The 18,932-nt window shown below is 38.3% G+C and overlaps 1 protein-coding gene across 1 annotated transcript in view; it reads left to right on the top strand.

The window, feature by feature from the left end:
- Strump (WASH complex subunit strump) overlaps nt 1–18,932 on the top strand; it is a 162,182-nt gene that overhangs the window by 27,109 nt on the left and 116,141 nt on the right. Inside the window, exon 4 of the mRNA XM_090372123.1 lies at nt 11,992–12,092. Coding sequence (XP_090228249.1) covers nt 11,992–12,092 — 101 coding nt within the window. The remainder of the gene's footprint in view (nt 1–11,991; nt 12,093–18,932) is intronic.

Below are 18,932 nucleotides of genomic sequence, written 5' to 3'. Positions count from 1 at the left end.
ATCTATTAGTGCAGAGAGAGAGAGAGAGAGAGAGAGAGAGAATATTTATAAAAATTATGATATATTTATTTGTTTAAATGAGCTTATTGTCAAATTTTACACTTATGTTTCAAAATGTAGAAAACAGAGACAATCTTACATTAAAAGCATTCTATCATATAAAAATGCATTTTAGTTGTTGAAGCAAAACAAAAATTGTTCCCAAAGTACTTTCTCCCACCTCCAGAATCTTTATATGTCCGATCCCACGTGGCTGGGAGGAGCACGTCTCACAGGTTAAGAACAAGGGGAGTAGTATACATTAATTATCAGTTAACATTTATGCTTATGGAGGAGCACGCTTATATCTGCAAGTATTCAAAAAGTTTAAAGGGAGGAATGTATTTTTAAAGAAGCTTACTTTTATGAAACTCACGAGCACCCAGATGAAATTCATGATAAATACATAATGAATCACCAAGAAAGAGAAGAATGATGATATCCAGCTCAGGACCCTGGGTGTGCCAAGCCCATACTCACCAAATGTGAGCCCCTGGGTGAAGGTGTAATTTGAAAAATATAGGAAACTATATTGCAGTATGTGTTGAAGTGAGCTTGCATTACTGGAGGTGATGCCATATATGAATAACACATATACAAGATAGTCAGTAATATTGAGAATAAATACCTTAAATTAAATGATATAATGACATAATATGTAGTTAAAAATGAATATGAAACATTTAAACTAAAATTTAAAGTCGTATATATCCAAATGGATTAGGAAAAAAAACTGAATTTAGAGAAAGTAATTTTAGTGCCGAGAAAAGCTGATTGCTACCTTGGAAGTGTATAAAAATCTGATTGTTTTTCATACGATAACAAATATAGATTTGCTGTCTATACTCAGAGCAAACCTACCACACTCTTTCAAACTGAATTTTTCAGAAGCATATTAGGTTGATATATATTGATGATAATGGAAGTGCAGATATGCATTTAATTAATTGATGATATGGATTAAAGTAACACTTGCACATATCTCAAGAATTTTTGTTAGAGGCATATAAGTCAATAAGTGTTCTCACATTAGAAGGATATGTGGAATTATAGCAATGATTTTTATGAGAAAGCAGCTAAAACTAGGGCAGTAAGTCTAAGTAACTTTAAGAGATATGTTAAAGTAGAGAAACACAAGAATACTAAGTTGGAACTGTGTTTATTGCAATTCAGGAGTGTTTTTAATAAAATGAGTGAATTTGAACTCTTATGACAACTAACACCAGTGTAATAGACTTAATGGAAATATGGTGAAATTCATCATCTTCAGAAATAGAGAAAGTGAATTTTGCTATATACCAAAAGTGTATAGTGAAATTCCTTGCCATGTCTATAGTGTAGAGTTCTCAAACTTTTTAATTTGAAGACACCCTAAATCCATTATGAAAAATTCCCGCCACTGGGTGCATGGGCGCTGGCAGAATATTTTGTAAGGTTTGTCGAATATTTTGCGATTTTAATAACCTTTTGAAGTAATCTGGTGTCTGATCAGAAATGTTTTGTAGTGAAATGTTGTGATAATTTCCTTGGATTCATAGCGTCATTTACTAATGTTACTCCACAAACAATACACATAGGATCAGCATTAGTAGAGGCATATGATGCAAGAAAGCAAGCTTATGCAGAATCAGCCAAAAAAAAAAAAAAAAAAAAAACCTTCCACTTTACCCCTCCGTTCGTTCGAAATACCTGTCCAGCTGGGCCTTAAATTTATTTAGGCTATCAACTTCCACAACAAGGGATGGAAGTCTGTTCCACCAACCAACTACCCGCTGGCTAAAGGCAAATTTCCGCACATCTATCCTACATCTGTCTTTTCTCAATTTGAATTTATGCCCTCTCAGGTGATTATTCTGAGCAAGAGGAAGAATCCCATCAGCATTGAGCATGCTGAAACCATTCAAGGCTTTATACACCTCTATCAGATCACTTCGCTGGTCCCTAGTCTCCAGACACTGTAGTTTGCAAAACTTAAGCCTTTCTTCATAAGAGCAACCTTTTGTTCCATTCACTAACCTTGTTGCCCTTCTCTATACTCGTTCCAGCAGCTCTACATCCTTCTTGAAATGTTGCCTCCAGACCTGTATACAGTACTCAAGGTGTGGCCTGACCATTGCCTTATACAAGGGAATAATCACCTCCTTATCCCTGCTAGAAAAATTCCTGTATATCATTGACAAGACACCATGAGCTACTCTTGCAGCCCGTCTGCACTGCTCAGAGAACTTCATATCTGCCTGCACAATTACCCCCAGGTCCTTTTCATTCTCTACCACTGTCAGTGTAGTACCACAGAGTTGATACATTGCTCTGGGGTTGCTGTTTCCCATATGTAGTACTTTACATTTGTTAATGTTAAACATTCATTTGCCACCTCTCAGCCCATCTGCTCAACCTTTCCAGATCCTGTTGCAGCAGCATAGTGTCAGTAGTGTCTTTAACAACCCTGCCAACCTTTGTATCGTCTGCAAACTTGGACATTAAGCTTGATATACCATCATCAATATTATTTATAAATACAGAAAACAATAATGGACCCAACACTGAACTCTGAGGGACTCCACTAATAACATTAGCCCACGATGAGCACTGTACATTGATTACCACTCTGTCTTCTCCCCCTCAACCACCTCTGTATCCATAGCAGCAATTTGCCTCCAGTGCCACACTGCTCCAATTTGTGCAGCAGTCTTCCGTGTGCAACAGTATCAAAAGCCTTTCTAAGATCCAAATATATAATATCAAAGTTAATACCTGCATCCAGTTCTTTTGTGACTGCATCATAGTATCCAATCAAATTGGTCAGGCAAGACTTCCCCTTAACAAAACCATGCTGTGTTCGAGCTATAACTGAAGTCTTGTCTAGATGATCCTGCAGTGCCTCCATTAATTTTCCTGGAATAGCAGTTAAACTCACAAGTCTATAATTACTTGTCAGCCTTTGATCCTCCTTTGTGAATTGGGGTCACATTTGCACATCTCCAGTCTATGGGTACCTCCCCTGAGTCCAAGGAAACTCTCATAATTATGGCTAAGGGTTTGCTTACTTCCTTTGCTGCCTCCTTTAATATAACTGGATAGATCCCATCCACCCCAGGTGCTTTTCTTGTGTTTATCTTCAACAATTTATCCTCCACTTTACTCTCAGTTATTACAAGATTATCTAGCTTACTGCCAGAGTTGAATACACCTCTGGCATTCTCCTTGCTGTATAACTCCTCATGTGTGAATGTCGGTGCAAAATATTCATTTAGTTTGTTAGCTACCTGAGCAGGATCATCAACAGTTGAACCATCAATATCAAGTGGACCAATCTGATTCATCCCCTTCCTTCTAGAGTTTACGTAAGTAAACTCTTTGTTGTTTTTCTTTGCATCCCTTGCCAAAGATTTCTCGTAATCTGCATTCGCCTGCCTAACCTCCTTTGTAACTTGATACAGATCAACTTATATCTATCATAGGCTTCTGTGTCACGTGTTAATTTATATGTATCCCACGCATTTTTCTTCTCTGCCATATGTCTCATTAGTTCATCTGACATCCATTTAGGCCTAAACCTTGAACAATATTTCTTAGTTGGTATGTAAAGCCTAGTAGCTTCCAAGATAAGTTCTTTGAATGCTTCCCATTTTGAATTTGCTGTTATCATCATCAGTTGGTCCCACTGTATAGAATTTAAATACTGTCTCAGACCATCGTAGTCGCCTTTACAAAAGCTAAAACCCTTCCCTTTACCTCTGATGGTAGTTACCTCTTTGAGTAAATCCCACTTCAGCACACAGTGATCACTGCCACCTAGTGGTTCTTTTATCTGCAGATTCTTAATGCATGAAGAATCACTACTGATAATCAAATCAAGTATATTACTCCCTCTAGTTGCCTCCCGAACATGCTGATGTAGAAAACAGTCATCCAATAAATCCACAAAAGCCTTGCTGGTGTGTGAATGACCAACCCACAAATTCCAGTCAATATCTGGGAAATTAAAATCCCCCATTATAAGACTCTCTGATTTACTGGCCCACTATATTTCTCTGTACGGTTTCTTATTATACTCATCAGAGTCATTAGGCCTATAGCACACTCCTACTCTCAATTTTGATCTCCCAATGCTTATGTCACACCAAGCTGACTCGACACTGCACTGTCCAGCGATGTCGACTGGCTTCACTTCCTTTTATTTTATGTGTGATTAGGTGCAAAACTATCGTCACATCATGTAAACTCCATTTCTAAGTAACTGTCTTTATACTTAGAAGTTTTTTTCTTTTTTATAGTTGAACTTGTGCTTACTTCAGTTTTTCTGCTGCTCTGTGAAGTATCTTCATTGTATGCCACTATTTCTTGATTCATTACTATCTTGGTTTTTTCTCTTTTTAATATTAAAGCTTTCCATGGCCACTGTTTTAAAGTATTTCAAATAGAAATATTAACTAAAACTTTAACATGCAAAACATGCTTGACTATATGCACAACTAGGCAAACTGATACACCAAAGGAGGAATTCAATCTAAGGACTAAGATCTGCTAAACGAGTATGAGTGTTCGCAGCAGCGCTGTGCTGTTTCAAATACAGTGTACGCGATGGATGGCTCAGCTGTTCCGTATATGTAGATGTATTTACATAAATACTGTGATGGTCAGCAGTTATTTCATGACGACTTATAATTTACATAGTTACATGAAAATCAACAACCTTTTGTAGCGACGGCCATGTTGTAAGCCGATGCTACATTTTACATCGTGGCACCCCTGTAAAGAGTAAGCGGCACCCACTTTGAGAACCACTGGTGTAGAGTGATCGTGGATAAAATTCAATTAGAGATTTTTCAACTATTTCTATGATAATACCACACAACTTTTTAGGTTGGCAAAGGCTGGGTGTGAAAAATCATTGGATAAGAGAGCAGAAGGTTGATTGGTTGGTTGGTTGAGTTTTATTGGCGCATCAGCAACTATGGCTATAATGCGCCAAAACCTTGTCATAAAAGGTAAAAAAGTTTCAGTGACCTACTGAATTAGGTCACTACGTCAGGTTATAAAAACAAGTATAAACTGTAACAGACAAATATCAGTAAATAAGTAACAATGGAAAATCTTAAAATAATAAGATTTTTAAATATGATTAAAAAGGTTTACTGATTTTAGGAAATTATAAATAGCAGACACATGGTCAAAGCAGAAGGGAACAAGAAGTTTGATACATATGTAATTACAAAGAAGACTGGATCCTTACATGATAGATGCTGGAAAGTACCTAATAAAATGGATGGGTTCTTCACACTGATCTTTACAGATAAAACTCTTTCACAACAAAGAGATACTGTGATAGTGACCCTGCGCACTGTAAAATGAGAGACTTGAAATTACAGATGATTATTTACTAGAAAAACTTTTTAATGTGAAAGAAAGTAAGGCTCTGTAGTAGATGGAATACTCAGTTATTGTGAGAGAAGTGACAAGGGAGTGTATCATACCATTAAGATTTATTATGAGGGTTTCATTGCAGTCACATGACCGCTATTAAGACTGCTAATTATGCGAGGTCTGCTGTGGCAGAGCATTTCTGGGAGAAGCAGCATCGGATCTCCCCTGAAGACGCGGTCATTACGGACCGTGCCCATGGATTTTGGGAACGCAAGTGGCTCAAGAGCTTGAGAATCTGTTCATCCAGTCGTAATACTATTAACTGGGACAGGGGGACATGTTTACACCCCCTGTTTGAGGCGGTTGTCCTCAGGCGGGATGACCGGTTCTGTTTGACACGCTCCCGAGCCACTTCCGTTTCCAATGCGCGCGTGGGGAATGCCGACCATGTGTCTGATGGACCACGTGCATGAGTGCCATGGGTCTGCTACTTAAGGATGTGTCATTGCAGTAATAGTATACTGTTGAAGAAGGAGACAGCAGCCTCTGAAAGCTTCAGGTTTTATCGCTTTTAATCCAGTTTATTTTAGATAATTTTATTGCTTCGGTATATTTTTAACTATATTTTTAACGTTTTATCGTAATTTATTGTAATATTTCCGATAGTGTATCACATTATTTTTATAGTAAAAATTTTTTATTCCTTGGCTGGTGTTTGTCTTTAATTATTGCAGTATAGACTTTCCTGATCCAAGGGAATCAGAATTGAATGGAGAAGCACCAATGTATTACCTACTGACTCCATCCCTGCTGTCTGTCGGGTCTGAGTTCAATAGGCAGTTTATCATACCATTAAGATTATAATATGAGGGTTTCATTGGAATCAGATTTTGTGAAAACATCGATTAAGAATGCAGTATGGTTTCATTTAGATTAAAATGGTATTTCAACCACAAAACACAGGAAGGTTCTTTATTTATAAAAGGAAAAAAATCTTGTTTAACTAACCTGATAAGTAGATAAGTTATAGAATTTCTTAAAGTACCGATATGATTGGACTCAAGTTCGAATAGCAAAGCTTAATAAACGGTATGTTTTCATTTGTAAAATTACTTGTTTTTGTAAATTAATTGTTTGATTTTCCCGGGAGTTTCGGGAGGCTGTAAAAATGTAAACCCCTGGCTTTTTGGCCGTGAAGGGCATTAAAGATTCTCTCTCTCTTTACTCACCTTAGATAATCTGCTGTTGTTACATGAAGTGGGATGGAAGAATAATTGAGGCTTAAGCGGTTTTGAATAATTTAGAATTTAAAAATAAGTTAATTGGTAAGGAATTAAAAATGGAATTAAAATATGCTCGAGGAAGTAGAAGTGCACAACTTCGTCCCTGGTTGTCATTGAAGAATTAATTAAAAACTTTAAAATATGAAACCGGTGAAGCCAAAAGTCATAAACGACTGACTCTCGTTTTCCCGCATTCTCTTCTCACTTTAGTATTGCCAACTGATGACGTTAAAAAACGAAAGTCAGTCATTTATGACTTTTGCCTTCACCGGTTTCATATTTTAAAGTTTTTAATTAATTCTGCAATGACAACTAGGGACGAAGTTGTGCACTTCTACTTTCTTGAGCATATTTTAATTCCGTATACTTACCAATTAACTTATTTTTAAATTCTAAATTATTCAAAACTGCTTAAGCCTCAAAATTATTCTTCCATCCTACTTCATGTAACAACAGCAGATTATCTAAGGTGAGTACCGTTTATTAAGCTTTGCTATTCGAACTTGATTGTAACCTGATAAGTTATGATGATAATGTCAACTTTGAGTTTCATGTGGAAAATAACTTTGATATTGTTTATTTGAAATTTAGCAAAGCATTTGACTCTGTTTACATATGAGAGATTGGTGTACAACCTGGAACATACTGCAATTATGGGTACGATTCATAAATGGATTACAGGAGGCAAAAGGTTGTAATCCATGATTACTCTTCAGAATGGGGTAAGATTAGAGGTGGGTTTCTTGAGGATTGGGTTTGGTTATGTGATATTCTTAAATAACAATGAGAAAGGGATATAGTATGTGATTTCAAAATTTGAAAATGATGTGAAGATCAGGACATCAGGATAGTTGAGTAATGATAAGTGCCAAGCAATAGTCCTTCATGATGACTTGGATTAACTTCATGGATTATAATTAGTTGCAAACTGGGATTGGGACCAAAAGCCCAACGGGTATGCATCAGAGTAAATATAAAAAGTATATAGGTATTTACCTGCGAACACTGTAGCTGGTGGTTGGTACGAGAAAGCATGTGCAATCTGCCCGGGAGCCACTTTATAGGAAGCCGGGGTGCCATCTGGTCTGTTTTGTTGGTTAGTCTGTTGTTAATAATTATATATGCTTAAGGGACGTTTTGTTTGTTTGTGATTATGTGACCTGTATTAAATTTGTAATCGATGGTTAGGAATTACGGTGAATACCTATATGGATGTTTATGTTTATACATTTTAAGATTACACTTTTTTTTTTCTTTTTTTTTTTTATTGATAAATCAAAATGGTAATGTTATCCACTGGACAAGGACTGGGATAACCTTTCTGCAGCATAACAGCCCATGTGTGTCCAGTGGGATAACTATATACGTATTTACATACCCCCATCAGTTATTTTAATCTTGTGGTCTTTTGGGCTTTATTATAAGCGGGAGACGAGGTGTAGCGTATTTGCTTTTGTTGCCATTTATATCACTTTGCTGTCAAGTTTATAATGTCCAGTGTTATGTGATATTTTTAAATGACAATGAGAAAGGGAAATAGTATGTGATTTCAACATTTGAAAATGATGTGAAGATCAGGACATCAGGATAGTTGAGTAATAAGTGCCAAGCAATAGTCCTTCATGATGACTTGGATTAACTTCTTGAGGGCTGATGACCCTCCTATGTGCGAGCAATGTGACACCATTTTATCTGTTCAACATTTTTTATGTGACTGTACCAGTTTTAGAAATGCTCGTTTTACCGCTTTTAACCATCTGACTGAGCCGTATACACTCGGTCAGATTTTATCCGACAATGACAATGTGTCTGCTATTTTTAGCTTTCTAAAATCAGTAAACCTTTTTACTTACATTTAAAAAATTACCTTATTATTGTTACTTGTTTACTGATATTTGTCTTTTACAGTTTATACCTGTTTTTATACCCTGACTTAGTGACCTAATTCATTAGGTCACTGAAAGTTTTACTTTTTTTATGACAAGGTTTTGGCGCATTATAGCCTTAGTTGCTAATGCGCCAATAAAACACAACCAACCAACCATCTTCTGAATTGGCTTCTATAATTCCCGCTCTCTCTTTCAAAACAGTCCGAACATGTGCTGCCACCAGCCAACATCCCTTTACTGTCCAACTTCAAACTCACAGAACCAACTTTTCATCTTCCTCGTTTATTCATTCAACTGCCGTTTTCTGGAACAACTTTCCTTCATACATATTTCCTGAAAATTACAGTCTACAGAAGTTCAAGTCCAATGTCAACAAATATCTTCTTTCGTCTTCTCAACCTCCAACCCAAGCACGGTACTAAGTACTATAGATCCTAATACCTCTCGTGTTTGGGGTTTACATAAAAAAAAAAATAAAAATAAAAATATGGCTTGTAGGTAGCTTTTAGGGTTGGTGTGTTCGATGGTCAAGTCTGTGGGATATATTTCCAATGCTAATCTGTCGAATTTATCACAATTGACAACTAAGACATCGTCAGTGTATCTAAAGAAAATTATGTCGTCTTTAATTTTGTTTTCGTAGAAGTGTAAGTAAAGTTTGGCAATGGAACTCGAGCTGCTTGCTCCCATTTCCGTCCCCCTACTTTGCATGTAGATGCTGCCTCCCATAAATATGTAGTTTTTGATTACGCATAAATTTATTAGCTCTTACCAGTACTGTTTATCACAGCCTAGAATTTCATGATTTTATTCGTAGTAGTCTATTAGCAATTTTTTAAATTATCGTGTGAAATGCGTGTAAATAGATTTTTGAAATCGTAGGTGTACACTTTGCTGATGTTATTATTTTTGACGTATTTTTGTATTTTCTGTTGTCTGAAATGAACTTGCCGTTGGTGAGGTTGGTAGATATTGTGTTAAGTTTGGCCTCCAATTTTTTTTACTGGGGTTTTTAATGTAGCTGTTCCTGCATGGGGTAATGAATCTCCTGCCTACCAGGACTTTGTGGAACTTTGGGATCCAATAAACAAATGGAAATCTAGTGTTATCAATTTTTAATTTAACTTTTTTTGTGCATGGCTATTAGTATTTTTTGTAATAATACTAAGGGTGGAGTTGGTGATTTTATATGTTTTTTTGTTATTCAATTCCTTTTTGAGTGTGTCTGTGTAGAATTTTTTGCAAATAATACTGAAGTTGTATTATTTGTTATTGGCTTTGTCTATTCTAGTTATAACAAATTTGTTTTGTAAGTTTTTGAATTTGTTATTTATTCTTTTTAGGTTGTAGTGCTTGTTAGTTATATTGGTGTTGTATGCAGTCTCTAAACCTTGTCATAACATGCTCTGAAGTGCTGTTAATCCAAATTTGAAAGGCTTCCACTGGTGTGTTATATTTATAGTCTAGTTTATAAGCAAATTGTAAAAGATCCATTCTAATCGATCTTTGTATGCTTTCTAGGCTGGCATGGGTGTTTGGTCCTAATTTCATTCCTTTATCCATGATTTCTTTTAATGCTGGATCCTCGACTATATTGAGGTCACCTGTGATTGTGTTTGTGGTGCGGTTCTATGTAATCGTTATATTTGTTTCCTTTGCAGTGACAAGGAGTTGCTGTGGAGTTATATAAGGCCATTCCGATGGGCCTTGCATATCTATGTCTGATTTCTATATTAATTTTATCTATAGGTAAGTTTTTGGTGGTTTTATCAAAAACTTCTCTGATGTTAACATGGTTGAAAATGCGATTTTGTTATTTTACTATGCAGTATTCTTTTGCTTTGTTTTTGGGGTGGAAGAATCTGATTTTAAATGTAGTAATGTCTTTTTTTTTTTTTTTTTTTTTTTTGTAGTTGTTGGCGCATCGGCTTCTGTGGCCATAATGCACCTCCCAAGGTTTTTGCAGTACTTTGATCCAAGCCCGAGGCGAGATTCGAACCTGTGACCTTTGGGTTGCCAGGCAGGCACTTTACCCACCCGGCTAGCCCGGTCGGCAGTAATGTCTTCTGTGGTGTGTTTGAGATGTATGTTTTTGAAGGAGTATCGTAGGCTAAACTTATTTAGGGCTTTTAGTTTGCTGTGCTTTAGTGCAAACAGGGTGTTGTATGCACTAAAGTTTGGTTTTAATGTTAATGGGATCGTTATCCCATTCGGTGTGCAGCAATTCAAAGTTAAGTTTTAGTGCACTGGTTCTATTGTAGCTGCTGTATCCTTGCTGAACCTTATTGTTTCTTAGAGCATTACCATGTATATTTTTAGCTAGTTGGAATACTGTATATGTGCATTGTTTTACCCCAGGGTAGGTGAAGTTTCTGCCATTAAACCTATTGTTTGACCCATATGGGTATAGAGATTTGTGTTGTAATATGTAGAGGTCTTCCAATATTTCCCTTTTTTTTGGTGTTTTTTTCTATAGCTAGTATAGCTATATATATATTGGTGAACTGGTGCTTTTGGAAGTGTTTTAGTTCTATCTCATTCGTGTATTTATCTGAAGTTATAGTGGTTTTGCATTTGGTGGGTCTTTCTCCAAATTTCTTAATTTGCAATCTGTGTAGGTTGTCCTATATGCAATTCTGTTCTAGTTTGTCCGACATATTGTATCCCACATTCTTTGCATGTAATAAGGTTATAACGTTTTGCATATAGCAAAATACTGGGAAATTTTCTGCTGTGGGGTTGTGCTTGTTGTGCATGTATGGACACGTCTTACATAATTTACTAGAATATTTCTTAAATTTTAGTTGGTTTTGTCGGAGTAAACTGTCTATATAATCTTCGATGTATGGGAAGAATTCGTTTCTGTAGGCACTTTCTGGTTTCTTGTTAATCACCAGTGGGTGGGTGGGTGGCATTGAATGCTATTTGACCGTTTTCAGGAATTAATGGGGCCTTTGCAGTCGTATCTAAGCCCGGGGTGCAATTTTTATTGTGATATCCATACAGTATTTTGTTACTTGTCTTTGTTCTATGCATGGTGGTTATTTAGTAGTAGGAATTTAAGGCTAATGGCCATTAATGTTGCTAATACTTCCCGATAAAGAGGCTGAATTAGTATACTTAATTTGCTCAGATTTTTTATTTCATTATATTTGCTCATTTTCCACAGGTTAACAAAAGGAAAAAAGGAAGGCAAAAAGTCAAATACATTGAGTATCCCAGTAGCCACCCTCCCAATCGCTAACCAAGTTTAATGCTGTTTAATATATATGTTTATTTTATCACAGTTTTCTATAAATGATGATTCTGAGTTAATTGGTTATTTTATTTTATTTTTTGCCACTTGTATAAATTTCTTAAGTTAGATTTTTAAATAGCACATCTTACATTTTTAATCTTGTTTTTATTTAAAGTGTGAATTGCTTTTCCTCTGTGGAGTGATGCTGTTAGTGGTGGATCAAAAAATAGATGGTCTTGTAAGAGAAAGAATGCTGGTATCCTATTACAGATATAGGTAAGAACATGAATAATTTTAATTATTTTAAGTAAGAATAAATTTTTAATTAATTTCTAAATAGTTTTCACTACTCAGTTAACAGGTGCCTTCTGGTCCATCTTAAAGCTATGGAAAACAGGAACTGGATTAATTAAACCTGATGCTCTTTCCCCCCCCCCCACACACACATTCTTCAAATGTCCAGTGCTGCTAAAATTCCTGTTTCCACTGTACCTATCCATAGCTGCTTGTGCTTATCTAACAAGAGTGTTGTTAGTGAGTCATCTGTTACTGTCCACCTATCAGTGATTTTACAGGGTTCAACGTATTAAGCATTCATATATACCCCTTTGCACACCACTGTTGCACTAGTCTGTCATTTGACTGATTGTAGCCTGTCTATTAGTCTGCATAATTCTTTGTCATCCTCCTTCAACTTCTTGTGTCAGTAGGTTCTCTGGCCATAGGACTGCAATTGGCTGCATGTATTCTGGTTATTGGACCATTCTTGATATATTCTAAACACCAATATGCATGAGCATCCATACAAGGTAGGTAATACCTGCATTAAATGTCATACCACACTCAAAGTCATTTAGGTTGCACTATTGACCCATTCATTTGCTAGATTGACCACACAGCACACTGGATCATAGCACACAATTCCATGGATGATTGTAGTATGTACCTCATTGCGATACATACTCCAAGAGTCATTGCAGAACAAGTAAATACATGGGCTGTGTTAGGGTAGCTAAGAATAGTAACAGGCGCATGTATACTTGTGTGTACACCAATGCTAGGAGTTGGTAAATAAATTTGATGAATTTCAGGTGTTGGTCAAAACTTCAAAGGCAGATATTGTTGGGATAACAGAGACATCGTGTCACACAGATATAAGGAATGCAGAACTGGAATTTGGGGAGTACAATGTGTACAGAAAGGATATACAAGATAGGAAGGGAGAAGGGGTTATGCTATTAGTTAAGAAACATAAAATCCAAGGAAGTGCAGCCAGTCGATATCGCTGGACAGTTTTTTTTTTTATGTAAACCCCAAACACAAGAGGTATTAGAATCTATAGTACTTAGTACCATGCTTGGGTTGGAGATTGAGAAGAAGATATTTGTTGACATTGGACTTGAACTTCTGTAGACTGTAATTTTCAGGAAATACGTATGAAAGAAGGTTGTTCCAGAAAACGGCAGTTGAATGAATAAACGAGGAAGATGAAAAGTTGGTTCTGTGAGTTTGAAGTTGGACAGTAAATGGATGTTGGCTGGTGGCAGCACGTGTTCGGACTATTTTGAAAGAGAGAGCGGGAATTATAGAAGCCAATTCAGAAGAACAGTGCCCATGGAAATATCTGTAGAAGAGGCATGCAGCAGAAACAGTACGTCTATAAGACAGTGAGTGGAGAGACTCTGTTAGAGATAAATCATTAATTAACCTAACTGCAGGCACCTCCGTAGCCAGGTAGGCAGGAGCAGCAGTGCGTAGCAGATGCTTTTTGATTAGACCGGGTTTCGAGCCCGTGAGCCACCAAATACGGAGGATGCGGAAAGGTCAGGGAATGACCACCGCATATCCCAGAGCAATATGGCCTTAGTTGCTAATGCTCCTAAAAACCAAATAGCAATAACTGCCCTCTTCTGAGCAGAATCAGAAAGCCTGAGAGAGGTTTTCGGGGCACCACCCCAGATGTGGGAACAGTATTCCATGGTAGGGCGGATTTGCGATTTGTACAGAGGGAACAGCTGTTTTGAAGAAAAATAATGCTGAGACAGAAAGAGAAAACCAAGTTTTTTAGATGCAGAGGAAGCAATATTTGTAATGTGCTTGCGCCAAGAGAGATTAGAAGTCAGGGTAATCCCCAAAAGAGAGATATCATTTTGCCTAGAAATCAGAGTGTCACCAAAGATAAGCATAGGAGCAGAAGAATCCTTTTTGCGAGATATAAGAGAAGACCAAATTTTAGAAGGATTGAAATCAACTAAGTTGTCTTTGCCCCACTGGAGAATTACCTGCAGATTGGCATTTAAGGAATTGGTAGCAGATTTTTGAGAAGTAGAAGCTGATTGAGCAGGGCAAGGTTTCTCAAAATAGAAAGTGGAATGCAATGTGCTATCATCGGCAAAACTATGGATAGGATTTCCAGTCAATGGAAGAAGGCCATTAATATACAAGAGGAAAAGAGTGGGGGAAAGAACTGAACCTTGGTGGGGGACACCGGCATTAGTGGAGAAGTTAGAAGACAGAGACCCATCTCCATCACCCTCAGTGAGCGATCAGAGAGAAAACTGTATAACCAATTACAAAAAACAGTTGGCAAACCATAAGATGGAAGCTTGTTTAGATCTTTATGCAAACACGATCGAAAGCCTTTGAAATGTCAAGAGCAACTGCTTGTGTTTCACCGAACTTTTTCATTGAATTAATCCATAAATGGGTAAAATAAGCCAGAATATCACCAGGGGATTGACACTGATGGAATCCATACTGGGGATCGTTGATCAGATGGAAGGTTTCTAGGTAGTTTAAGAGTTGGAGGTTAATTGATTTCTCCATTACTTTAGAAAGAATAGAAGTAATTGCAATTAGACGATAATTGGATGGGAGGGATTTGTCACCCTTTTTAAGAATTGGCTGGATATGAGCAAATTTCCAAGAAGAAGGGAAAACACCTTTGGAATAAGAAAGTGAAAAAAGCCTGCAAAGAACAGGAGTAAGTTCAGGAGCACAGGTTTTGAGAACAAGTGGAGAAATACTATCGGGACCTGGAGATTTCTTAGCATCAAGATTCGTCAAAATCCTTCTGACATCCTTTTGATGGAAAACCATAGGAGGCATTGAATAGAGTGTGTTGGGAATAATGGGAGGTGTTTTACCAAGCTCATTAATACATGAGTTGGAAGAAAAATGGGATGCTAGCAGGTCAGCTTTATCCTTGGCTGAAGTGACAACAGAACCATCTTGTTTGAACAGAGGTGGGAGCAGAGATGGGCAAAAGTTGTGGCCAGTAGCTTTGGCAAGAGACCAGACTACTCGGCTACCATTAGGGCAAGAAGCAAGTTTTCTACTCTTAGCCTGTTCAGACTCTAGTTTGAACTGATTAATAACTGCTTTACAATTGTTGCGAACTTTGGTGTAGGCAGAAAATGAAACTGAAGAATTAGAAACAAGCCAATTACGATATGCAACGCTCTTCTCTTGAACAGCCTTAGCACATTTATTGAAAAACTAAGGGCTATTGAAAAATAAAGGACTTGATTTTAAAGTGGAGTGTGGGATAAAGGATTCCATTCCTGCAAAAATAATTCCACTGACACGATCTGAGCAAACATTGACATCAGAAGTTTTGAAACAGTAATCCGACCAAGGAAAAGAAGAAAAGAAATCTCACAGGTCATCCCATTTTGCATTCTTATAATGCCAAACAATACGAGGTCGGGAATAGCCATGAGATAAAGGCTCCATTGGAGAAGAGACAATCAAGTTGTGATCTGAGGTGCCTAAAGGATCTCTCAGTTTGATCGTGTACTTAGAAGGGTTGTTTGTGAGAAAAAGATCAAGCTTGTTGGCTGTATGGTTAAGATTGTCTAGTATTCTTGAAGGTAAATGAACAATCTGTGCAAAGTCATTGGTAATTGCAAAAGCCTCAGCATCTCGACCAGCTGGGTTGGTGTGACTAGAAAACAGAAGCCAGCTTGAGTTGTGAACATTACGAAGGTCGGCAGGGTTGATAATGACACTAATGGCAGTACGCTCCTGCAATAGGATCTAGAAAAGTTGAGCAGATATGCTGAGAGGTGGCAACTGAAGTTTATCATTGACAAATGTAGAGTACTGCATATGGGAAGCAGTAAACCCAGAATAACGTATCAACAGTGTGGTACTACACTGACAGTGGTAGAGAGTGAAAAGGACCTGGGGGTAATTGTGCAGGCAGATATGAAGTTTTCTGAGCAGTGCAGGCGGTCTGCAAGAGTAGCTCATGATGTCTTGTTAATGATATATAGGAAATTTTTTAGCAGGAAATAAAGAGGTGATTATCACCTTGTATAAGGCAATGGTCAGGCCACACCTTGAGTACTGTATACAGGTCTGAAAGCCTCATTTTAAGAAGGATGTAGAGCTGTTGGGATGAGTACAGAGAAGGGCAACAAGATTAGTGAATGGAACAAAGGATTGCTCTTATGAAAAAAGGATTAAGTTTTGCAAATTACAGTGTCTGGAGACTAGGCACCTTGCGAGGTGATCTGATTGAGGTGTATAAAGCCTTGAATGATTTGAGCATGCTCAATGCTGATGGGATTCTTCCTCTTGCTCAGAATAATCGACCAAGAGGGCATAAATTCAAATTGAGGAAAGACAGTTGTAGGATAGATGTGCAGAAGTTTGCCTTTAGCCAGCGGGTGGTTGATTGCTGGAACAAACTTCCATCTGTTGTTGTTGTTGTAGAAGTTAATAGCTTAAACAGATTTCAAGGCAGAACTAGACAAACATTTGGAGCGATTGGATGGGTGAAATGAGAATGGTGTGTTTTTTTTTTTTTTTTTTTTTTTAGCTGATTCTGTATGAGCTTGCTTTCTTGCATCATGTGCCTATGCTAATGTTCATAAACTGATCACACAGTGAGGATCAATTCTTGAATTTATCTTTAATATATTTCTTTACTTCACCAACCACATTTTCCAAACTGAAGTCACGTTGCCAGATTGAAAAGAAGTGCACCATGATTGATCCCTTCCAGTTTTTGGAACATATTGATATACATATTGTTTGTATGTAAATTCTATTTGGAACTCATAAGTTCTTTTGTATAGTTTTCATCCATTGCCTGAATGGTAACTTAATGGAATAATTATACAGACCTCTTCCAGATAGCCAAATTTTCCGGATAATCGAACATAAGGTAAAATTCAATAAATTCTGTTATGATGTATTAAGGGAAAAGAAAAAGACTTTTTTTAAATATCGTAGTAGTAGTAGTGGCATGTGATGCAAGAAAGCAAGAGTATGAGCTTATGCAGCATCAGCCAAAAAAAAATTTCGCGCAACCATTCCCTCTAAATGTTTGTCCAGTTCCTCCTTAAATTTATATAACCTATCAACTTTCGCAACGACAGATGGAAGTTTGTTCCAGCAATTAACCACTCGCTGGCTAAAGGCAAATTTCCGCACATCTGTTCTACATCTGTCTTTCCTTAATTTGAATTTATGCCCCCCTAGGTTTGTAATCCGAACAAGTGGAAGAATCCCTTCAGAATTCAGCATGCTCAACCCATTCAAGGCCTTATACACCTCAATCAGATCACTTAAGCCTCTCTTGGTAAGAGGATCCCTTCATTCCCCTGGCGCCTCTGTAGCCAGGTGGGAAGGAGCAGCAGTGCGTAGCACACACTTCTTGATTAGACCGGGGTTCGAGCCCTGTCACCACCAAATACGGAGGATGCGGAAAGGTCAGGGAATGACCACCGCATAACCCGGAGCAATATGGCCTTAGTTGCTAATGTTCTTAAAAACCAAATAACATCCCTTCATTCCCCTCACCAATCTTGTTGCCCTTCTCTGTACACACTCAAGAAAATCTCCCCTCAACGTGGGCACCTGTACGTGGTGAGGGGACCTCCCAGTGACGCTGCTGGGTTTCCAGATTAGCATCACTGGGATCTAACGCCCATACCTTGGTTTCAGGGTTACATCTTTGAAATCCGGCGTGTGCAGCCGTGCGCCGCGACCCGTGGAAGCGGAAAGGGGGATCCTGGTGGTTGAGGGGCCCAGCTTCAATACACCACTTTGGCCCCTGCTTCGACAAGACGGGTGGTCCCGGACCGGCCCGACTGGGATCAATCGGCGGGTGGTTTTATACTGCTAGGGTCAACTGCGTTCCAATAAGTCTCCCTCCCTTTGGTCCTGGGACGGGATAAAGACTTATTGGTAACGTGGGTATGGTGCTCTAAGCGAACTCGGCGTCCCTTTCGTGTACGCAGTACCTGCTAGTTCACGAGTGGGCGTCCCCTCGTAGGGCTCCGTGGTGGGTGAGGTACTTAGGCATCAGACATTTTCTCTTTACTCATATGAGTAATTTAAATCCTTCTTCTGGGGCCCCAACAAGGCCCCTACCTAATCGAGATGATGACGCAGATAACACCTCTGCCAAACGAGCCAGAACTGAGGATAAACAACCACCATCAGTTACACCGCTTTTCCTCATTCTCCATTCCACCGGAGAGCAGTCCATTGGAAAGATGTCACCCTTCTTCATCCAGAAAGGATTAGAAGGGTTGGCAGGTTCACCTAAAACGGTAAAAAGACTGCGTTCTGGCGACCTTTTGGTCGAAGCTACATCTATTAAACAGGCGGAAAAAATCCTGAACGCCACATCAATAGGGGGAATACCTATCATTGTAACCCCCCACAGAACTTTGAACTCTTCTAGAGGCGTCATTTCAGAGTGGGACCTTCTTCATGTTTCTGAAGAAGAGATCTGCTCTGAATTGAAAGACCAAGGAGTGACAGCTGTAAAGAGAATATCGATACGGAAGGATGGGAATCTCGTCCCTACCCGAGTTTTCATCCTCACGTTTAACACCCCACGGCCTCCAAATTCCATCAAGGCAGGTTATCTGAACTGCCCAGTGAGGATTTATATCCCAAACCCACTGCGGTGTTTTAGATGCCAAAAATACGGCCACTCACAAACATCTTGTCGTGGTAACCCTGCCTGTGCTCGATGTGGTGTGAAAGACCACGAGAGCAAGGAATGTACAGCTCCAAAACCCACCTGTGTTAAATCTCGTCCCTACCCGAGTTTTCATCCTCACGTTTAACACCCCACGGCCTCCAAATTCCATC

Source organism: Mastigoproctus giganteus, chromosome 4 (assembly GCF_048544385.1).
Source record: "Mastigoproctus giganteus isolate SK-2022 chromosome 4, ASM4854438v1, whole genome shotgun sequence".
NCBI classification, from domain to species: Eukaryota; Metazoa; Arthropoda; class Arachnida; order Uropygi; family Thelyphonidae; genus Mastigoproctus; species Mastigoproctus giganteus.
Note: the sequence above shows the minus strand (reverse complement) of the source record. Positions and strands in the feature narration are given on the sequence as shown.